Below are 24,641 nucleotides of genomic sequence, written 5' to 3'. Positions count from 1 at the left end.
CATAGGTTTCCCACACTGCTAGGGGTTACAAGTAGCCATCCACTGACCAGAAATGTCTATCCCGGAATGTTACATGACTAAGAAGTGCATTTCCAAGTGCACCAGTCCTTCGCGCAGGGAGAGCCCATTCACACCAAGGCCAGAGGAATTGGAGCACGGCTGAGGTCCAGGGCCCGGGCATCCTCTGCCTTCTGCTGGGACCCTTGGCACTGCCGGTGGATCGCCCCTGCTGCAAAGCCATTCGGATGCGCATGAGACCCTGGCTAGAGATGCAGAGGACTCTTTGGGTCAGTGGACGCTCAGGACCTGCCAGGGATTGGGCGTGTCCTGCGGAGTGAAGCTGGCTTTGCCTCTTGGGAAGGGGGCGTTGGGCTTCTGAGATCGCTGACTCTGGTGGAGCCTTGAACAGGAGTTGGCCTCTTTTTTCTCTCTAAGCCCCGCTGCCTGGACAGGGTCTCGCCATCACTGAGCTGGCCCCAGGGGACAGATCAGGACCTCAGAAGGACACAGCACCCAGCCCAGGGCTGGCTCTGCTGAGAGACAACGGCACTAAGTGGCTCTTACTCCCAAAGAGCCGCCTCCCTTTCCAGCTGAGCCCTGGGGACTGTTCCAAAGCCAGCGAAGGGTGAAGGAAGAAGGGGTCCTGGGTGCTGGTGCGCCTCAGCCTCAGAGCAGTTCTGCCCTGCTCCCTGCTCTGGCTGAGGGGCTTGGACGGAATATGGCACTTTCTTTTGCCGGCCCTGCCACATTTCTTATTCAAGATGCACGCTCACGTTTCCCCCTGCTCTTGACCTTGGCATTTATTTATACAGTGCCTTGCCCAGTGTCCACCCCTCACCCAAGGCCCGCCCAGCAGCCCTGCCAAGCCCAGGGAGGGGTGTGTGAGTGCCCTGGGGTGACAGCATGGGAAATGCTATCTAACCACGGAGTTACAAATGTGACCCAATATAGATGTGTGTGGAAACATGTACATTTATCTCTGCATAAAAAGCCAATCGTTTATAAAAAAAGAAGTACATTTCTATCATATAACATAGTCAATATTCTGAGGCTTACTAATTGCAGTAGGGATATTTTTTTTTTCCTAAAAATGTTAAATTTTCCCGAGTAAAGCATTGATTTTCAATAGAGTTAAACTTTGATAATATCCTATGTATTCACCATAAAAATAGCTACTGAAGTTAATTTATTAAAAAAAGATCAACTTTAAGACCTTACTAAGAAACATGTGAAAAGCAATAGCACCCATTGTACAAACAGCAAACTTTAGGAATTGAAAAAGCAGAAGTGTTTATTCATCACAGGGGATGCACAGTTAATATTGTTTCAACACAGATCGAGTTAATGTGTAGGGTATGTGCTAGCCTTAGTGCTTGCTTTTCAAGTCTCAGTTCAGATAAAGAGTGTAGACAAGGTCATGAGATGGGAAAGTTAACCTATTAACTACAACTAAAAGGTTCCTGTAAGTCAAAAATCCCAATACCAGATTACTTAAGAAATAAAAAGTGCTGTGATTACAATGGATAAAACTTGTGATAAAATTTACATATCAACTATTCACCTAGTTAGTAATAATTAAATGAGGTGTCCACTTATCGACTTTAGTTTTCTATTCATAACTGATTGATATCTACTTTTCTCAATGCATTGGCATAGGTTATGGTGGGATAATAGGGACCAATCTCATTAGCACTGTTTCTTTCGATTGTTATGTGCTCACAATTAGGGAAACTTCAAGATCTGAATGGCAGACAGACTTCTAAGGAGAGAAGTGAATGGGCAGAGATCAGAGATAATGTAAAGTCCCAGGGTAGGAGTAGCCATGGTACATCCATGCCAGGACAGAAGGCCAGTGCAGCTGGAGGATGGCAAACAAGGGTAAGTGGCACAATGTGGCTGCTGATGTAGGTAAGCACACATCATGTGGAATGGTGCTTCTCAAACTCTTCAGTTTGTGTAAGAATCACTGGGAACACAAGAAAAAACACAGACTTCAGAGCCTCATCCCCAGAGAGTCTGACTGAACAGCTAGATCTCTAGTAGGGCCTGGGTGTTCCTTTTCTAACAAGGTCCCTAAGGATGCTGATCAGCTGCCCATACTTTGGGTACCAGTGATGTTGAGACTTAAAGGTTAGGATAAAGAGCTTGAATTTTGCTGCAAGTCAGATGGGGAACTACTGGAGCATTTTAATTAGTTAAAAGACATGGCTTGTTTTACTTTTTCTAAAAAAGTCCTCATCTGTACATTAGAATGATGATATATCCTTGTAAAATTAATGATGTAGAAAATAATGTATATAACATGCCTTATACGTCTAACATATATATCTACCTTTTGAATCTTCTCACTGCTTTCTTATCTTACATTTTTGCCCTGAGAATTGTAACTGAACTTGGAATCTCCTTTTTCGAACTTCAGATAATTCATCTAAATATCAGTGTACTCATTTTCCATTGCTGCTTTTGTTAATTACCACAAACTTAATGACTTAAACAATTAAAGTTTATTATCTTACTGTTCTGAAAGTCAGAAATCCAGTATGACTCTCTGTCTCTATCAAGGTGGTAGCAAGGCTGCATTCCTTTTTAGGAGCCTGAGGAGAGATTCAGTTTCCTTATCTTTTCCAGCTTTAGAGATCACTTTTATTCCTTGGGTATATTCTTCAGCTTGTAGCACCTTCCTACAGCTTGAAAGTAAGAGTCCTCTTCATATCACTGTGACCTCTACTTCTGCCTCTGCTTCACATTAGGGACCTCTGTCATTTTAGTAATCTCAGGATAATCCAGGAAAACCTCGCTTAAGGTCAGCTAATTAGCCACCTCATACATCTTCGCTATGTAAGGTAGCAAATTCACAGGTGCCAGGGAGTAGGTCTGGGACGTTTTTCTTGGGAGGACAATCACTCTGTCTACTACACTCAGTTAATGCAGATTTCCTTGTGCCTTGATTGTGTGCTGGTGCTGCCTTCTACTGAGCATCTCCTCTTCCCCCTCTGATGGTCATTTTACCCTCAGAATAAAAGTAGTAAGATTAACAAAATATCTCTTTAGAATTACAGTATCCTTTCATCTGTCCCTTGCCAGGTTCATAGTTTCTGAGTATTTGTCTGCCCTGTTCCACTCTGACTCTTCCACTCCATAGTAGTTTTGGTGCATTTAATTTGGAGCCAGAAAAATAAACCACAAATACAAAAAAATGAAAAAGAAAACTTTGTCTTATTTCTGGTTTTCCTAGGAGGGACTTCTTCAGGCCAAAGAACATACCCAAACCCCTAGAATTTACTCACGCACAATGAAGTTTATCTCAGAGATCCCACCTTCCCGCCTATTCCAGCCCCTCTGCTGAACTAACTCTGGCTGACAGAAGAGAGAGACCTGTGTTTTCCCCACTAAGGCAGAAGGCTGCTTCCAGAATCCGGAATGCCTGTGTGAGTCAGCGATCACACCCTTGACGTTACTTTTCACATCAACAGCTCTCTTGGCTCCACTTGCTCTGAGCAGTTTTAATTTCCTGCCAGCACAGTGGCACAGCTTGCTGGCATTTTCTTTGGGATGCTTTTCATCAGGAGCCTAATGAGTGCCTGGGTTCTGGCTGATGATAGGAATGAGGCTGCCAGTGAAATGCCAAGGGGCTCCTTCAGCTCTGGAAGGCATCACAGCCTGATTTCTCACCTCCTGCTAACTGTGGGCACAGGCACCCACATATGGGAAATGCTCCCCCACTGGAGCTGCTCTGACAAGCCACTAAGGAAGCACAAAACAACCTGAAAATCACTAAGCCCAGAGACCCCGCAGTTGGCCACAAGGAGTTAAGCAGGAAGATACTTTCATGGAGTGCAATAAATGGACTTGTTGAGCCAAACTCCTGATAAGGGATACACTCAGATAACCAAGGCACACTAATGGAACATGTCTAGAGATAATCAAGCTTCCACTAATTAAATAAAATGTTTTCCTATATCTAAGGATTTGCTATCTACATCCAAGTATTTTACCCAAATAGGAGGTTGCTATGTTATTAGCCTAATGCAGTGATAATAATGATCTGCACTTTCAGAGTTTTATTCACTGGAGCACCTGAAGGTTTTGGCAAATGTGATTCCCCTGCCAGCTTGAAGTCTCTTTCATTTCTTGCTCCCCCGTGCATTCCTCAGATTCTATGCCTTCCCTTTAATTTGTCATCTTGTGTTTCTTCGCTGCTTACATTTGTTGTGATAGTTCCCCTTCAAACCTTTTAACTTTCAACTTAGAGTTACTTCAAAATCTAAGTTTTTAAGGTTACAAGTTACTCCAAAAAGATATAATAAACACAGTTTAGTATCTACATGATGGTCATGTACACAGCAGAGGTTTCATAATTATTTAAGAAGTACAATTTTGCCCTTTGAGTGTTTCTCTCCAACCTCTTCATTTCAGCTTAGAATTAACGAATGCTAATTCTCATCCTTTACAAGAACTGGATCTTGGATCTGGAGGCTAAAGGAAGAGGACATCATCTTCTTGATTGTGTGACTGGGAGAACTTTCAGGGGGTCTGACGTTATGGAGATTTGGTCTTGATTATAGAAGCCAAGGAATCCTTATTCACCTCCTGTGTCCCACATGCCCGGATCATTGAAGGAGCAGGCTGGGCCTTGCTTTATGTCCAACTGAAGAAATAAAATTTCTATACCAATGATATATATGAGGTTTTCCCTGATATTCTAAAATCTTCCCTTCCCATAGTGTTAAATGCTCACTCTCCAGCACCACTGAATGAGGTCAGAGGTGGCTTCTGATACCCTCTCTGGCTTATCTTCCTCCTGACAGTTCTAGCCCCTCACTCTAGCAGTCAGAGGAGAAGCAACAGAAACTCCAACTTCAGACTTGGTACACGTGTCACGGGGAGGAGCTCAGATCCCCTCCGACCCACTATCCTGCCCCTCATCACCAAGGCCAAGCAAGAGTGCTACCAGCATTTCACCTCGAGACACTAACAAGCAAAATGCTTCTGCCAAGACTACACAACTAAGTCATTTCACTCTCTTTCTTCTTTTTCCCCTCTTCCCATTCAATTTTCCTTTGCCTTTAAAAATATTGACCACACATCTGTCAGTGGCATCTGCGCTGACATTTTCCATGACTACTGAAGTTTAGATGGACTCCTTGAATTTTTCACTCATCACTGTATTTCCTTTTAACTTTATCAACAGCACTTTTTATTTTATGATATTTTTCTGTTCATCTTTTTACTTTTGTCCTGTCTGTTCAGCTAGAAATAAGAACTTCCTAAGGCCAGGGAGATACCATTCCAATGCATAGAAAGAAGAGCTTTAGAACATTATTTAAAATCTTCCATCCATTTCTTTGAATGTTAGTATTGTGCAATTAATAAGCAATGTATGTGATTCATAGACATGACTACAGTGACAATAGAATAGTGGTAATTAGTATTCTTGACAGCATTAATTCACTAGACATCATTAAGTAGAATAGGGAATGGAATATTATATCTAAAAATGTCTACCTCCTCTTTTTCTATTTTATTTCAACAAGCAAATATTGAGCATCTATTGGGAGCCACCCACTGAATTTAATGTTTTGGAAGACAAGAATTAATAAGCTAAATGCTTGTTCACATTGACTTTACAGTTTCACAGGGAAGGGTGTGTTTCAGGATAAAATGGTAAACACAGATACAAAGATGTACATGTGATGGAATAAAACAGAAGAAATGTTTTTGTTAAGCTGGAATGTCAGAGATCAGGATCCATAGTCTTGAAGGCTAAGTAAAAATCAGAAAATGAAAGAGTGGGGTGAAGTGGGGATAAGAGGAGGATGTGCAGACCGAGCTGACTGTATAAGAAAAGGCTTGAAAAGATGGAATAACATGACCTGTACAGTGATGAAGCAGTCCATTACCTTCATGCTACAGGGCACTGCCTGACAGAGTTATGTGCAGAGACTGGTGAGATAATGTTTAGAGCAAGCACAGCATACAGAACCCTCTGAGTGGAGGCTGGGGAGGTAGTGACTGTGACAGTGCCTGTGTCAGGTAGAGTCACCCTTGTGAGAACAGTGACTCCGCGTGGGGTCTGAGAGACATGAGGTGCACAGCACAAGGCAGGAGAGCCTTTGTGTGCTGTACCAGATGCACTTTTTCTTGCAGGCGATAATGTGGGGCTGAAGGGTCTAAAATGGCAGATGACATGGCCTTCTTTGCACCTTGAATGCATCTCTTAGACTACAGATGGAAAAAGAGATCCAAAAGATGCTGAAGACAAAAGCCAACTGACCAATCAACAAAACCATAGTTATTAGGTGCCCAAAAGAGACCAGGAGAATTGAAACAGTTGTAGTAAAAATAAATTTAAAAAGGATGGATTCAAAATGTACTCATGGAGTAAAATAAACTTTTTGACTAACTGTATACGGATGTGTGTATGTGTGTGCGTTTGTGTTTGTGTGTGTGTATGGGTGTGTTTACGGGTGTGGGGGGTGAGGGAGAAAAAGTAGTCCAGCATCATTTGAGATTTATGAATTAAGTGATAAAGTGAATGGTGATGATATTACATGATAGGGTGAATAGGGACAGGAGAAACAAACTAATCAGGACAAAATGATGTTAAGTTCAATTCTTAGAGGTCCACATTTCTTAGTTATCTACGTAAAGGAATCTAGGAGTTATTTGGTGAAGTGGTCTGACAACATAGTCACAAACACTTTGTGAGGTAAAATTGCTGTAGTAAAGAGCTTTGCAATTTTAAAATAGTTTTACATATTTGCATGAAACCACAAATAGTAGAATAGTGGTTCTGAATTACTTTCATAATATTTTGAAAAGTGATTTTCAAAATTTTCTTGATTTTGCTTCAGTCCTACAGTTTTAAAATTAATAGTGTTAACTTGAGCCATAAGCAAGAAATATCAATATAACAAAACAACACATGCTTCTCTGTATGTCAAGTTTGTCCAGTGGTATTTGGCAGGAATATAAACTATTCATTAGTAGGTTATAGAGAATACCCATCATCCTAACGTATCCTTACTTCTTATTGTACACTAAAGCATAAATTAGGATAGATCATGGGATTTGGGATTTATGTAGATATCAATGAACTTTTGTTCTGGACTTAACAATAATAGCCATCACCATTTTCATTGAGAATTTATGTTCTAAGCATTTACCTCTTATTCTCAGTATAGTTGTTCATTTCCTCATTTTAAAACTGAGGGTGGGAAGCCTGAGAGAAGATAAATAAGTTGCTCACAGTTGTTAAGTAATAAGAATGGAAATTGGGCCTAGACCTCTCTGATTTTAGAGTATGGTAGTGAAAGCTTCAGCTCTTATACCTTTTCTTGCTTTGGCAAGTGTGAGCTAACAGTTTTAAACCTGAAAGTCTTTATGGTAGAAAGATAATACCAAGTTAGAGGGTTAGTTTGATAATTAAAGTACACATACATATAGAATAAGTTCTTAGTGAGTATAAATTTCCTTCCTCTATTCAATTTATGCATGAAGATTCCTGCAGTTATTACAGTTCAAAAAATTTGTAAGCTATCTCCCTACACAACAACAATAAAAATTCTTCCCATTCTAGGGAGAGTTTCTATTCTTTCATTTATATTTAACATATAGAAACGTAATCCATTATATGAAAAAAAATCACATGTGGATTTGAAATACCACTTAAATCTGTTTTCAACTCTCCCTATACCTTATTCCCAGTCTAGTCTAGCACACTTAACTAGGTTCACTATACCTAACTGAACTTCAAATAGGTAAAAGATTAACAAACACAGAAATTGCCTGGAAATTTATAATCTATTGATGAAAGTTTATCAATAATTTTACGAAACTACTTTTTTTGTTCTTCCCTCTTCATCTAGCAGTTACTATTTTTACTGGTTAAAATCCATAGAAACTCATGACTAAGATTTCATTACTTTTAGAGAATACACTACAGTACATTTACTATAAATAATTCACACCATACTACGCTTGTCAAAAGGAATGAACAAAGTACGTATCATGGAGCAGGAGACTTGATTTTTATTGTTTTTGCTCACTTACTCACTAATTCTCTACCTCCAGTTCCTTGTCACTGTGAATTAGAGCTCTTCTGCTATATACAAATGTTGTATTCTGGATAATTAGATATCAGGATAGAAGCTTCTAGAAATTACTTTAACTGGTGGCAGAACTGAAGCAAATAAGAAGTTTTTAGTTTCTCTTTCTAGTTTGGGTTATTTTCTGACCCTAAAGAGCCTGACATAAAGGAGCGCTTTTCTTTGTCAAAGGCAGCCTTTTCAAATCTAACTGCTAGACACACTATTGAGCTATGTGTTCAATTCTAATTGGCTGAGATCGTTTCAATTCGGCAGTTTCATCTTTAATGCAATAGATGTAAGATTATGTGTAGGTCTTTTCAATGGGTTTTCCATACTGGTGATTAGGGCAGAGGATTTGAACATAAGCAGGCTGCTGGCTATTTCTTCTGGCCAATTTAAAATGATTCATACAAGTCCTTTGTACCCCAGGGAAAGGGCAGAACAAATCCAAGTGAGTGAGACAGCTATTGCCACACTTTCAGATGGAGTAGTAGAAATCGAGGGGCGGGGGGAGACTTGGGGAGGAGGAAAACTCTAAATACTGTAAAATTGAAGCACTAAGAAGTCTAGCAGAGAAATATTGATGCTTAACCAGTAGGCTTCTGTGTAGAATCAAGGTCACTAGGAAAATTATTTCCAAGATTGATTTTGATAGCCTTAGGCTAAAAGGGCTATGTAAATAGAAAGTGTTCACCATATCTGATTCCACAGAAACCAACAGTGAGAGAACTCTTTTCTGAAATTATTCCAAAAATGAGTAGATAACTTTTCCAGAACTCCAAAGCACTCCTGGATGTGCTAACTCAGAATGGTAGAAAGAAGGTTAGCTACAATTTAGTTTGGGTCATGTGAAAGCTCTGTCTCAGCCTCACCCGGAGATGCATGTTGAGAAAGACTCCTCAGTTTTCTGTTGAAGAGGGTAGACGAGGACGCGTTATTCAAACTGAGCGTACCCAAAGTACTCCTTTTCGACTAGTCCCTGGTCCTGCAGCTTCCCTCTAGTTTCTTCCTGAGATAGACTAGTGTATATGATAAACCACAGTGGAACCACTTCTTGAGCATTTCTATTCTACAAAGAGGGACTCTAAGGGGAGTTTAAGTGCTTCCTCAGCTTCATTTTCTCATTATTGAGGAAAAGTTTAGTAAGCCATGTCAATTAATTTGGTAACGTCCTCTCTACGGGAAAAGGGTGGCATTTTTTAAATTCAAAGAACACAGAAATTGATGGTGTTGACATACTAACAAGGCCATTTCAATCCTCTCTTCACATACGAAAACAATATGGTATTTCTCTAGCTAGAAAAAATGGCAAGAAAATCATTTTGCCAGTTTGACTTGCTTTGCCCCAGAACATATGCAGAACATCCATCTGGCTCTTGAGTGCTAATACTCAATTTGTTAAAATTCATAGTAATAATGGAATTCAACACTAATGCCTGGCACAGCAGTTGAACAAATAAAGGTGACAAATATAGCGTATGTTGCAAAGATCAGTAGGCAAGTTCCATAAAGTAAGGGATTTTTGTTGTTCTTTGGAAGGAAATCCGAGGACTTTATACAATGATTCATTATTTCGTAAGGTGTGGAATTCCACTAGAAAGTAAAAGTAAAGCCAGCTTTCAACTATCACTCTCAATCAACTAAAACATACCAAGTCCACCCCTGTGAAGAGCTAGCTGCAGCAGCAATTTCCGAGCTGCCTCCCGGAAGACTGATGCTTTGTAAGCAGACTTACTCTGGAACTCACACTTCTTTAGAGACGCTGTCTGAGAATCTCTTGAATAAATGCAATGTATTGAGTAAGTAGAACTTAATAAGGCCTCCCAAAGCTTCAGAATACTTAAGTTTTCTTCTAACTGGTAATTAAAATATAGAGCTACTTAGAATTATTTTGATACAAAGTAGACCATTATATTTAACAGAAATGCATTCAGACATTCATCAAAAGATAAGCACAGTACACAGGGATGTGTGTGTTCATACAATATTAGCAATTTGAAAATTACCTAATTATGCAAATTTCAGGTTGACATTGTCCAGCTGAAAATTATCCAAATGCCCATAGATAGAATGTATAAATTGTCATGTACTGTAGTCAAAAACCATTGTATTATACAGCAATAAGAATGAATGATATACAAATGGATGATCTCACAAATTACTGACCAAAAGAAGCCAGCCACAAAATAATACATGCCATAGTATTCACCTAATGGAAAGTACAGAAAAAAGTAAAACTGTTCCAGAAAGCATTAAACTATCCTCGTGTGATAGACTGGACGACAATATAAGTAGGGCTTCCAGGGTACTCGTCCTGTCCATTTTTATCATCTGGGTACTGGGTGGGTTCCGTTTGTAAAAATTCACTGAGCCATATAGATATTATATGTGCAAAGGTGTGTGCATTTTCATTTTCATAATACTCAAAAAAGTAAAAATATATCACAAACCTATATCTAACTCTGACTTGCCATGCCATGTCTGTTCACTTTTTATTAAAAGAGCTCCCATATCACTTTTCATTAGCACTCTTCCGAACTGTTTTTCCTTCTCCTGTCTCTGTAATTATATGAGCTCCCTGTTTCCATCCATTAAACTCATGTAGAAACATTTCAGATCAACTTGGTAGCCTGAGAAATCTTACAGTTTATCTGCTGTACTTTTCAGTGTGCTCTTTTGTTTCTAACATCAAGAAAGAGAAACATATTTGTTCACATAAACTTCCTAAAAAGTAGAGTAGTCATCAAAAGTTAAAATAACAACGAAAATGATTCTGAAAAGTTTGATGTGTTATAATATTCAATTATAAATCTGTAATTTCAATGATGATATGTACCATTTCATGTCACCTGAAAAAAATCTGAAATCCTTAGGAGATCATGTGCACATGTAGAACTCACTTATGAGGCACAATATATCATAATTCCAGTGACAAAGACACTGTTTCTCCTATGAATGTCTGCAGTACTCTTCCTGGAAATGAATTTGTTATCAGTCATCTTTTTTTTTTAATTTTTTTTTTTGGTACTGGGGATCAAACTCAGGTCCTTGCGCTTGCGCAACAGGAGGAGAAACCACTGAGCTAAATCTCCAGCCCCCGTCATCTTTATTTTTGACCTAATACTACTACTACTGTTAATTATCACTATGAAAATACCAATTATTAGGTAGGAGTTTTTATGCCAGCCACTGATTTAAGCAATTTGCACATAATATCTTACCTTATTCACAATCTTGTGCAGTAGGAATTGTTGTTATCTGCCCTTGTCAGATGAAGAAACAAGAGCTCACTCAGCAAGATTCCATAACTTGCACAAGGTCAAAGAACATGCCTGATTTAAACCCAGGCATCCTCACACCACAGCCTGAGCTCTCACCATTCTGTGTCAAATTTGTCTATACTTAAGTACTAACTTTGGCTCCCCTACCTTTTTTTAAAAGCATAAGCATCTTCAGCAGGGTTTGATTACAAATATTCCTTTATTTTTTATGTTTTAAAAATTTTAAATCCATATCAAAATTGTCCTTGCAAAGAGATAATGACTAGCTCTAAGTCTTCTCTACTATCACCACCTATGATTCTGGTCCTCTAGTACTTAGAAATGCAATAATCCATTCATTCCCTTCTCAATGTGCCAATACTGAGAATGCCTCCTGCTCATTATAGCCCCATTGTAGCCCTGGAGTTGCTATCCCTAATGATGGTCTACTAGAATCTTTGATCCAAATCCCCAGAGATTCAAACACAATCTACAGAGGAAGTGGGAGTGTACGAACCACACAAGCAAAGGAATTATTCATGCACTGACATAATCTTTGCACACAGTTCAATGTGTCACTATAGAAATGCAATGATGAAAAAAATATACCTTTTTCATAAGCCCACATCAAACATGTCTGCTCATTTTTTTCACCACTAGACCTGCTGGGATCACAAGCAACTAGATTCATATCAGCCCCATTGTCCAGTAAGAACTGAACCAGGTGAATGTGACCATGGTAGCAAGCAGAGTGTAATCCTATAATAGAACACAATAAAAGCATGAAAGAAAAAACTGCACTTCGATTTTCAAAAGACAGTCATAACCACATATTAGTGTTGTTTCCAGAGATAGAAAGCAATGACTGATATCTTTGAAAATGAATTATTTTTATTAAGAAAACAAGTATTCTTTTTTAATGAATCTTCTATATAAATTATCTTTAGCTCATCACAATTTCTAGCATTTCACCATTTACAGTAATTGCTAAGAACAAATGTTAGTATTTTTTCATAAGAAAAAGAATGAAGGTGCCAACCAGAATTTTTCTTGAGAACCAAACCAACAGCAGGATGGTGTGTTCAGTTCTTTCTGGTCTAGGTCATAAGAAGGCCCACTGATTGTAAATATTTAAGACAACACTGAAACTGAAAGAAAAACCCTGCACTATATTATCACCATTCACCATCAATTCTAAATGAAGTCGGTTTATAAAGTACCTCTTCCCTGGAGGTTGAACGCTCCTCCGAAGCCCCTTTCTTTTTTTTCCTGGTACCGGGGATCAAACTCGGGACTTTGTGCTTTCGAAGCAGGCAGCGGCATCACTGAACTAAATCCTCGGTGCCTGAAGCCCCTTTCTTTCTTGGCGCCTCGGAGCTCTTGAGCTTTGATAAGCAAGTGGAACCAGTGATGTTCTCACCACACTCTTACCTGTGTGCCCATCTCTTCCTTGGTGACTGATGTTTACCACATTCTGATCAAGAAGAAATTTAACCAGATCAATGCTCTTGCCATAGGTACAAGCACTGCAAAAACATAAAAATAAAAATAACCCTTGTTATGGACTGTATTGTGCCTCCTCCCAAATGTTGAAGGTGGGATTTCTCTAACCTCAGGCTATGACTACTCTCAGGGACATTATCCTTAAAGAGGTGAGTAAGTTACAGTGGGGTCAGTAAGGTGGGTCCTAATTCAATTAGACTGCTGTCTTCGTGAGTAGAGGAGATTAGTACGCATCTGACATGTAAGAGGGATGTCCTTGTGAAGTTTGCTATAAGGTGGCCATCTTCAGGCCAAGGAGTAAGATCCTGGAGAAAGTCAGGCTTACTCACACGCCTTGGACTTTGTAGCCTCAAGAACTGTAAGACAATAAATGTCTGTTATTTAAGCTACTCAGCCTCTGGTATTTTGCTACTACAGGCTTGGAAACCAATAGAGCTTTAACACCAGCCACTCTAGGTGCTGATATTTATACAAAAGAGCCAAAAAGACACAGAAAGGAGAAGAAAAGTAGTGAGGAAAAGGAAGTAACGAAAAACAACCAAGCATGGTCTAATGAAACTGAGCATAGAGATGCACAGCCATAATCCCATCACTTTGGAGACTGACATAGGAAGTTCACAAGTTTGAGTCCACCTCGGCAACTTGGTGATTTATTGAGATCCTGTCTCAAAATCGAAAATGAATAAATAAACAAAACAGGGCCAGGTGCTGGGTTCCATCACCAGTACTACCCCCACAAAAAAGAGGGTAAGTAAAATGTGAACACAGAGTTGTGTCAAATGTCTAGTACTTTTAGCAAGTATTTCCTGTCATATCAGGTCTTCTTTAACCTAGGAATTACTCTGCAGGATGATCAAATAAATGCAGGAGGTTCCTGAGAACTTTTCTCAAATTCAGCTCAAAGTATGAAATTATTCCCCAGAAAACCCATCTGATGTCTCTCTGAAGACTTTCTTGAGCAGAAAGTTGGATCTCAGAGCTGTCCTTTCACTAAGGGTGCATTGTTTGTGGACTCAAAATCCAGAGCTCTTCCAGACTCTAGCCAGAGGACCTGGGGATGTTCTTTGACTTCTGGAATTTTAGTTTTACCACCTATATAACATAATGATAGATAATCCCTTCCTCATTTGCCACAATGTTGTTGAAGTTTCAAATGGATTAATGCTTATGGGGTTACATTACAAGCTGTGGAAGAGGTTCATTATTCAGCTCTTTTCAATTGGGAGGAAAAATTAACATATTTTTTGAACCCAAAGACATACAATTTTTAGAGATAAATTTTAAACTAGATTTGTTGAAGCTATTTAATGAAAAGTTTGATTTCTATTTTTTATTGAAAATAAAAGATAAAAATGATTTTGCATAAGATAAATAAATCGTACCTCTTAGTGGATACTACATTTCTTTTTTGACTATTACTTCTTATAAATTTCTTTTTCCTTGTGTTTCTCTCATACTTCTGCTTTTGCTATAACTTGTGCAATACCAATACTTTACTTCCAAACCCTGGAGAGCTATGAGGCACTTGGTGGGTGACCTGAGGGACGTAGCAATTGCAGAGCCCTACCTGACCATGGCTACAGGAAGGGACTTGACTCTAGAAGGGATAGTTCACTGGGTCTACTATTTCCTGGGATGACCTTGACCAAGTCATTTTTCTTTCATGAACCTCCACTGAACCTTCACACACTTGAACTATTGTTCTCTGTCTGAAGTCTTCTCATGAATCGAAGGCGGAAGTCATTTCTGATCTGCTTCCTTGTTACTTCAGTCTTATGGCCTTGTTATATTGTGTATGGTAAGGGAGTCACAGTTTACCTTCATACCTTACAACAGAAGTGAAGGGGTCCTGTCATCTTAATATTCTTATCAGTATTAACACAAGGCAGGTTCTTAATAGATCTTTCCTGAACAACTGAATGACTAAAACCCCACTATCTCAGTGCAGTATATCATAGAATTATTGACTATTTTAATAAAAAAAATGACCCATAACACTACATATTTAATAGTCCATTGTCTGAATTGCTTTGTTTCTTTTCAAAGTGATTACATATAGAAAATGATGAGTTCTGAATATATACCTGTGTGTGTGTTTACACATACATGTGTGCTTATATATATATATATATATATATATATATATATATATACAGGAAAATATTAATCTGTTATTTCTAGTAGCCACAGCCCTATAAAAAATAAAATAGCTGGGTTTATCCTTTTGACTCACTTCACAATGTCATATAGACAACCTTCTGGAGGTGACAGTCATTCCGTGACTTACAGTTGGTTCCAGTTCCTGTGCATGGGGTAGCAAAATGATTTGAAAGCTAGCTTGAGGTGTCAGCACAATGGGCACGACCTAACAGGAAAGCGGATACCAGCAAGTGAACATATGGGTTCTGCCAATTTTCCTTTCCTTCAGGGACAGATCCCACTGATCCATTTTGACTGATAGTATGATCTGAAGAGTTCTTGTCTCGGTGATGTTACCAAATATGCAAAAAAACCGACAAAATATTTTGGTAGTACAACATAAAGATATACACAAAGAATATGACTTGGAATTAGGCAGACATTTATACATTATTTTCCAGCCATAAGGAAGACTCAGTTCTTTTTTCCAAGATGATAGTTTTCATGAAGATTAAGTGAGATAACAGATATAAATAATGTGGCTTAACTTCCCTTTTGGCATGTCTCTTTGGCTGATTAAAAAAAACCTTGTCACTCCCAGTGAAATTTGACAGGTCCATGGTTGATGTCGAAGCACAAGCTTATTTTAGTTTAGTATGAAGGAAAGGGTGTCCTCATTTCTATTTATTCACCATTGCAACACAAACATAGTATAAACAATTGAGTTCCAAACACTTTTCAAATCTTGCAAACTGGTTATGAAATATATAACATGTAAGTAAACGATGTTATATTCAAGATTTACTAAATTAAAATGACTATGCTTTTCTTTTTCTAATAAAATATTAAACAAACATGCAGATTTTAAATTTTATAAATCAGTCACTTTCCTTTTGGACATTTTAGGGAGCTATGGCTCTGAGGTATTAGTTATTAGCAATATTTTCTTTATTTTATTTTTTTTCCTTTGGTTGCAACTTTTCCAATCAGTGTGCTTTTGAGGTCACTCTGTAAAGGGCTCTCATAGGTCCCTAGAAAAGAGCTCACACTTTCTTAGGTATCTCAGTGGCCATCCTGACAAGGCATTTATAGGCTGACAGATGGATGTCTTAGATAGGTGAACACATTTGCACAGAAGTTTTAAGTAGTAAGGAAAAAATGTGTCACATGTGATGCTGATGAATTCTGGTAATGAGATTCTTGTCCCAGGAAGATTATGGGCACAACCCCTTTTGGCAGCTTTCCACAAAGTGAAGAGGAATAGAAGCAACACGCTCACAGATGTTGATATACCAGTTGCCTTGGCAATGTCAGTTCCTGTCTTTGTGGCTGCAGCCAGGAACACAGCATCTGGCTGCAGCCCCATCTGTTGTTCTGACTGCAGCATCTGCCTCTACCTTTTCCTCTGTGCAGCTAGCATGGGCTCCTTGTCCTCTGCTCTACTCTGCTATTGCTCCCTGATTGCAACATCTGCCACTATTTGTTCTTGCTCTGTGTACACAACTTCAGGTGCTGTAGTGTGTCATCTAAGTTTAGAGGCTTGTGCACATAAATATTCTTTTACCTGTGAAAAGCTGTCTCACTAAAGATGTTTTCCTTAGTCAAACTTTCTGTTCCAGTTATTTGAATGATCTCCTTAGCAACTTCAAATTTGCCATTGTAGCATGCCCTAGATTTAAAGAAAATATTTTGTTAGGAGGGTACATATGATGTAATGGACTGATGGAGCTCTATGTGATACTCACAAGTGCAAAGGAGTGTCTTCATAGATATTAACAACATGAGGCTGAACTTCCGAGTCACTTTGGAGCAGATACTTCATTATCTCGTGATGGCCAAAATGAGAACAGAAATGCAGTGGGTCATGGTCTTCATTATCCTGAGCATTCACTGTTATCAGCAAGAAAGCAAAAGATAATTTATCTAGAACCTGTTGTTTTTCAAACTTCATATTTATAAACTTGGTCTTATGTCCTTGACTTTTCCTAAGTACCTAAAAGACCCCTGGAAATTGCCAATTAATGGTAATAATAGAGGAAACTACTGTCCAACCAATTAAAAAGTTACAATTCTACTCCACTGCCTATTACTACATTAAATAAGCTCTCTTCTAGATCCCATAAATTCGATGGAATGCATCTAATCCAATCTACCTTGCACAATGGAGTAGTTCAAAAAATCAATAGCCATTCCAAAGGTACTTGTAGCTTAATTTCCATAAGCATCCCCTTTCAAATTGATTATTTTCATCTGAAGCAATGTTAAGCATTTTGGATTCTGACAAGAGCACCAAACTGAGATTTTGGTTTGGGAGGTCATGGTGTAATCTGGGAGTATCTGTATGTTTACAACACTATGTAGGAGGTTCTCATGAGAGTTTCCATAATATACTGCTCAAAGCATGGTATAAAAAAAACCTTTTAGAGGAGGCTGACTTCATGAATCATGTTGCCTTAAACAGGTAGTGGGCATTTGTCCTTCTATTTGGACCAGCCAGCTTCATAATATCGTATATTATCTGGGAAGTACCTTGTAGTGCAGGAACTGATGAGAAGCCAAGACTATGTTCTATCAGTGAAACAGAAAATCTACTTTCCAAGACTCCTTTGCCTTTAGGGCAAAAGAATGGGAGACAGTGACCACATAGGGCCTGTTGCCCTGTAATAATTCTTAGTAGCACCTCTTTTGCTCTCAAAGCAGTGCCCTGCTTTGGGTTTCTATTACCTTCAATCAAAACACTGTAGCATCACTAGCCTTTGCAGGTGACCAAAGACCAATAATCCAAACCAGGGCCTAACCTATCCGAGCAATGTGGTCCTGGTGGCAATAGTGCCATTTGATATACAATGGTTGCAATTCCCATCACAGAGTCACTGTCGTACATTGCTGGTTTCCGAAGTACAAAGTTGGTGTTCATCTAGCAGGGCTGGCTTTGTGTCCTCACAGGACCTGTTGAGGTCATGACTTTTGGTGTTGTTTCTCCCTGTGAGTATTTTAGGCCTGGGTTTCTACCTTGTTTCTGGGAAGATTCTGAGTGTGACTTGATAGTCATTAGGGTATTCTTTCTCTGTTTAAATTGACAAGTTAGCTTCTGATTCTTGAGAATCAAATGACTGGTGCACTCTCATTTCTCAGTATCACATGATTGGTATTTGTCACCACTATGCTGGCTTTAGAGGTGGCAAAGTCTTTTCAGTAATGAAGGATATAGGAACATCACTGTTGCAGAGACGCTGAAGGGGTTAAGGGCCCCATGACAGCAAGGCAGCTGGCATCTGTCACTTATTATACATTTAATAAAGTTACCTATTTCTTATTTTCCCTCTTAGTAATTTTCTAACTGCTTATTATGTGGGTAGCATATATCTAAACTTCAAACACATGCAAATGGTTTGCATTCTAAAGTTGCCCACTAAAATAGGTAACCTGATCAACAGAGGGAAATGCATTCTTGATCTCCTGTTTTTAGGAGACCCCCAAGACTGCAAAAAATCCCCAACCTCACAGCATAATCCATCTCACTATGAGCACCTGCACTCCTTTCTGTGCCTTAAAAAAAAAGACATTTGTTAAGTGCTAAAACCAAGACCAATAAACTGTACACGCATAGAGTTCAAACTATTGAATAACTTAGTTTAGTTAAATAGTCAAAAATTACAAGATTGAAGTCATAATAAATGAACATCAAATGGTTCAACTTGGGATCTGGCTTTGTGTCAATATTTTAAAACTAAAATAATTGGATTATTGCTCTAGGCATTTGTTTGATTATATGATTCCTTTGTCCACATTTACTTATTATTTGATACCTTTGTTGAACCTAAAGAACTGAAAAAAAGAAACATTTGTCTTTCAAAATTAATAAAGAACAGGAAGGGAAATTAAGAGAGGGTAATAATAACTTAAAATTGCAATAATTTATTACTACTACTGTATAATCATCATGCAATGATTGATAAATATTGATTTAGACCTTGTAGCCATTATATTTACTGGCAACTTTTCTCTCGTTCTTTTTATTTTTGTCTTGCAAGATTTTATGCCAAAGGAAATCTTTAACAAGGACCCTGAACTTTTCCTCCTGAGGCTGTTATTGAAAAATCTTTGAATCTTTTTTATTAATGAATAGCTCAGAAAGACACTTTTCTTTCAGAAGGATGTTTCTGGTTCTTTTGATTTTCTTACTTTTTATGACACTTTCCTTTGTTTGGATTTTGTTCCAAGCCAGGGAAAGTCAATGGCATGGGTCAATGGCTGAGCACAGTCTGTGTGCAGGGCATTTAGGAGACTTGTAAGAGTTTGTGAGAACCAGGAAGGAGACTGTGGAGCAGAATGTACTTCAATCTTCTGTTAATTAATAATTTTCCTTTAATCATCCCAGTCCCACTAATATTATTATTATTCTCCAACAGAATCAATCAACTTCAAGATAGGTTATCTACTTGGTGAATTACCTCCAGTGGCCCAGACGTTCTTCCTACCAAAGAAAATGTAACTGTGAACTGAAGAAATAAGGGATCCGATGCAGGAGTTAATGTGTATATACCTCTGTTTTTGCTTCAGTTATCTATTTATATTTTTCTTGGGCCAATTAGCAAAATTATTATTAGCAAAATATGTAAATATCATTATACTTTATTTTAAGAATACTGAATGTATAAATGATATTCTGTGTTCCAACTTAATATCTTATCAAGAGATTTAGATAAAGGACACTTTCAAACAAAGAAATATGTGAATCTTCATTAGAGAAGTATTTAGTTTCTGTCTTCCTCTTTGAAGAGAGCACATGTTCAGTAAAGTCTTTTAAAAGAAAGATTGCTTGAATGGGTAGGTAGATGAAAGCTGCTTTTTCTTATTTTTGATTATTGAACTTAAAGATAAAAATTCCCAGATTAAACCAGAAATGTCTGAAAATCCCAGAGGGTTTTAAAGTAAATCCCAAATGTGTCTTAAATGAACTTTAAATCTTTGAAAGCTCCAACAAGATTGAAAAAAACCCCTGAAACAATAGTAACACAAAACCACTCCTCTACTGAGCATGCTCTAGAAATGCTTTTGTGGATTTCTGAAATAGCTGGTTCAGCGTTAAAGGACTGATACCTAAAAAAATTATAGCATTTGACGTTGAGATGACAAAAATTAATGAATTCTCAATTTAAGTTTTTATCTATTTTCAACTTTATTTAAATGATAAATTTTGAGGACTATATAACCATTTTTTAAGAAGTCCAGAAATATTTTGGTCTTTTTAACCTCATTTAATAGGTATTGCATTTCTCCTTTTTCATTGCCCTGAGAGATACAAAGAAGTAGACGAGACTTAAAACATACTTTCCTGAATAGGTCAGCCTTTTAGACATGCTGAACTGAAGAGTGTGCTTTCAGAATCACATTTGGGCCAATTTTGTAACCTAAATTTATTCTCATTTGTGACATTCTGTTACCATGGATACACACTGTAAATACCAAATTTCAAATTGTGCTCCTTTTGGGGGTCATGCTTTTAATCTTCTTCTTATGTCCATTTATCACAGGCAAAATCTAAATTTAAAATAAATCATCTTGAGGCTTAGCTACATTTTTGTAATAAGTGAACTAACTAATAATACATCCTGCAGTGTGTCCATCAGCATCATAGATCTTCTGGTTTATTTTTTGCTATTGTTTGAAGTGCAAAAGGCTCTTAAATATCAAGTGTATATTAGAAAGAAATAAAAATACTTGAAAGTCTGAATTCATGCTGTCTCTTGCTTTTTTAAGTGATTGAGTAGGAGGCATGTAGTACTTGTGTGAGTCAGAAAATATTAAAAATGATATTGTATGATGCTGGTATGTGAAGGAAGTACAGGTGTAGTACATATTTTAATCCCTTTTGCAGAAGAGTCCTTTGATCCTGGAGAGATGCTGATCATAAATGACACTCATTTTGACACTACTGAGCTTTGGAGTTCTGCAGAAGAATAAAAAGTTGAGGTTGGCATTGATAATAAAAGGAAAAAGTGATGCAGCTCTTGACCCCTTGGAAGAGTGAGGCAGTTTCAAAAACACAATTATGTGTTCAGTGGCTCACACAGGTGTACCTCTGCCTATCCTAAACTAACAGGATCAAAGAGAATGCTTAAATAATGGCCAGGGAGCAGCATTCCTCATGTCTTAAGAGCACAGTGTTTATAATAATGGTGGAGTAGATGGTTGAGTTATTGCACACTGGCTTATAAAAAACAATGCAAACCTTACCTCTCAAATTTTATAAAATAAAGTGACTCTTGTCCCCAATGTGGAAACTGGAAATCACTCTAGACTCTTGCCTCAGTCTTCTCTAGCAGTGCTTGTATTACTATTATGAGTAGATGAATATACTGATTTTTATTAACTAAATATCAATCTGAATTTTGGACCAAGGAGCTGGCAGTTTGAAGACCATGTCCTTTTGGAAATGTGCATCATCCCTCTTGCAAAGGCCAGCAGCTCTTAAAGCTGGGCTTTTAATGAGGTCTCTAGAGGGTCGACGGAAGAAGGTTGGATATGCCTGAGAGAATTTAATGGCAAGATCGTACTCTCAGTGAATTTGTGTCAAAAAATAAAGTTTTGGAGGAAGAATGATTCTAAAGAATTATACTTTTAATCAACTTTTCAAAATTCATTTTATAATTTTTAAAATAAGAAGGCAATAGAAAAATCTATTCTAGTAACTGTGTCTGAAGTTCTTCCAAGTGTTGTGAAGCTTTTTTGCCCCCAAACTCACCACACTCAAATTATTATCTCCATTAAAATTACAGTAACGTAATACCAAATATGGCGGAGGCTGTGGGGGAACTGTAACTCAGATACACTGCTGTTTAAGACTGAAAACTAACACAGACTCTGGACAATATCTGAAATGTCCTACAGCTTCTACATATGCTTACCCTTTGCTCCAGCAATTCTATTCTTATATAGGTACTCAGGAGAGATAAGTGTGTATGTTTACAAGGGACTTGCATATGAATGTTCTTGGTAACTGTATTTTTAACAGGAAAGTACTAGGAATCTTTTATTTTTATTTTTTGCAAGTACAGGGCACTGAAGCCAGGGGCTTCATATTGAGATACATTTCCAACTCCTTTAAACATTTTTATTTTTATTTTTTCAATTTTGAGACAGGATCTCAGTAAGTTGCTAAATTTCCATAGCTGAGCTCAAACTTGTGATCATCCTACCTGAGCCTCCCAGAGTTCTAGGACCACAGGCATGCGTCACCACACCCAGTGACACTAGAAACCTTAACATGTATATGAGGAGGAGATCAGGTATATAGATTGTGGCCTACCCATGCAATCTTCAGCAATATAAAAAAGCAAAGTATGATTGAGACCATAATATAGATGAGTGTCAAAATTAACTTGTTGAGCAAAAAAAATAATAGTCACAAAATTTTATGAACTTGAAGAACAGACAACAGTACTCTATGGCAATAGAAGTTATAATATTGATTATCTTTGATGGAGAAGGCTATTTACAAGGAAATAAGGGAGCATTCCAGAGAATGAAATATTCTATATCTTCATCTAGGTGATTTTGGTATGGAGGAATACATAAGTAAATCTTTATCAGGCTGTATGCTTAAAATTTAAGAATTTTACATGCAAATTATACCTCAATTAAAAATGGTCAGTAGATAACAACAATGGAGTTAATTCCCCTAGCAATATTCCTCTCAGCTAGTATGGAGAGAATTGAGCTGAAATGTGTAAAGAAAGATTCTCTCGTAGGCTTAATAAATATATTTTAAAAATAAATTATGATTTGTGGCACAAATTAGCACGTGACAGAAGGATTAGTCAACTTCAAGGTTATTCTCTAGAAGTAAGGGGAATAACGTGAAAGATAGCAAAGTTCTTGTAAGAATAGAATCTTACCATCTGCTTTATTCCCATCTTCCATCAGGAGTTTTGCAATGTTGAAGAATCCCTTTGCAGATGCCAGATGGAGAGGCCTATCCCCAACTTCACCACTTACATTTACATCAGCACCAAATTTCAAAAGGAGATGGGTTACCTAAAGATCCATTTAGTTTAAATTAGTACTGAAATCTCAAACAATGATTAATGCAAAGCTTTTGGCAATAGAGAATATATATCATTAATACTTATATCATTAAGACATTCTCTTAGGTTCTTTTCACCTGAAAAACAATAGAAAGCCCTAGTGTGACTGACATGAAAATAACAAAATTATTAGTAGATCACCTAACAAAAAATCCTAAACGGTGCAATTTTAGGGTGGATTCTAAACACCTTAATAAAATAGTGAGAATTTAAGTTCTTCCCATCATTCTATTTTGCCATGCTTAGCAATTAGGATAAATTCCCACATAGAAGCAAGAAAGTGCAGTAGCTCCAGAAACTACAAACCAAAGTCGACAGAATAGAGTTAAGGGGCTAAATCTATCTTGTGGTATAAGGGATTGCCTTTTTATAAATCTAGGAATTTATTCCTAAAATACTCCCCAGAAATGATCCTCCAATATCTGATTCCTACACCAGGCAATTTACAACTTTCTAGATCAATGCCTGTTCAAAGGGAAAAGTTTATTGTTAGTGGCTTGGTCTAATAAGATCTGAAACAGTGTCAGGAGAATAGGAATATCTCTCCTAAACATAACCTCTAGAAGGCTGAACAATGGATTAAAATCACGAGTCTGCAAACAAGGAAAAATATGTGGCATGAAGTGGTACTAGGATGAGAGTCTTGCCTAAGCAACCAGCAGCACCCACTACCAGCCTTGTTATACCTAAGGAAAATTTATTTTCTCAATGCTTGGGATGGAATCTAGTTTAAGCTGAGAGGCAACCTGGTGTAGGATTGAGCTGAGGTCCAGAGTAAGAGAGGCTCAGAATTAATATCTGATTTGTATTAGCTGTGTGACCTTGAGAAAATTGGTCAATTAATATCAACCTAAGTGTCATCATAGCTACAAGAATGATAATAAGACTTAACTCTTGGAATATTGTGATTATCAAATGAGATGATTTTTTTAAAGTACAGTGCACAATAACTAACATATAGAACATATTCTCTAAGTGTTATCTTTTTTAATTTTATGAATTGAGACACTACTGTTTATTATTCCTGTTCGAGAATTATTCTGAGGACTAAATTGAATCTGAGGAAATACTGAAAGAGTTAAAAAAAGAAATATGTTTATAGTTTTTGGCTTTGAAGACCTACGTTTGCCATTTTTTTAGACCAAATCTTGCCTATTCTATAATTTAAATCATTGTTGTATGTAAATTATCGTCTCTAAAATCACCCATCATCTTCTCTGAACAATCTTTTCCAAATTCTCCTCCTAGCCAGAACCATGAGTAGTTTATTGGATTCTTGACTTGCATGGTAGCTCCATGCTTAGGCCACTGTGGGTCATCTTGCTACTACAGATCTGTGTCCTACTTTTCCATGGATGAAGGACAGACAGTCACAGTAGCTCTGTGTCTCCCCCAACCAGCTAGGAGCTCCTATCCCAAAGATCCGGGGTGGGGGGGTGGGGGAGATGAAGTGTTAAACCATTCAGTAGTGTTTTTCTAGAGTTATTTCATATAATTAATGGGATTTCATTGAGTCATTTACATATGTAGTTGTGCACTTATTCAATAATTTCTCGAAA

At 37.7% G+C, this 24,641-nt stretch overlaps 1 protein-coding gene across 1 annotated transcript in view; it reads right to left on the bottom strand.

Annotated features, from left to right (window-relative positions):
• The window catches only part of Tnni3k (TNNI3 interacting kinase), a 330,025-nt gene that overhangs the window by 160,856 nt on the left and 144,528 nt on the right, over window positions 1-24,641 (bottom strand). The window contains 5 exon segments of the mRNA XM_087212909.1: window positions 11,960-12,109; window positions 12,782-12,876; window positions 16,557-16,661; window positions 16,738-16,882; window positions 22,894-23,032. Coding sequence (XP_087069035.1) covers window positions 11,960-12,109; window positions 12,782-12,876; window positions 16,557-16,661; window positions 16,738-16,882; window positions 22,894-23,032 — 634 coding nt within the window.

This window comes from Heterocephalus glaber, unplaced genomic scaffold (genome assembly GCF_053883595.1).
Source record: "Heterocephalus glaber isolate CG9 unplaced genomic scaffold, H.glaber_assembly_v1.0 deba00001442, whole genome shotgun sequence".
NCBI lineage: Eukaryota > Metazoa > Chordata > Mammalia > Rodentia > Bathyergidae > Heterocephalus > Heterocephalus glaber.
This window is presented reverse-complemented; position numbering and strand designations above follow the sequence as displayed.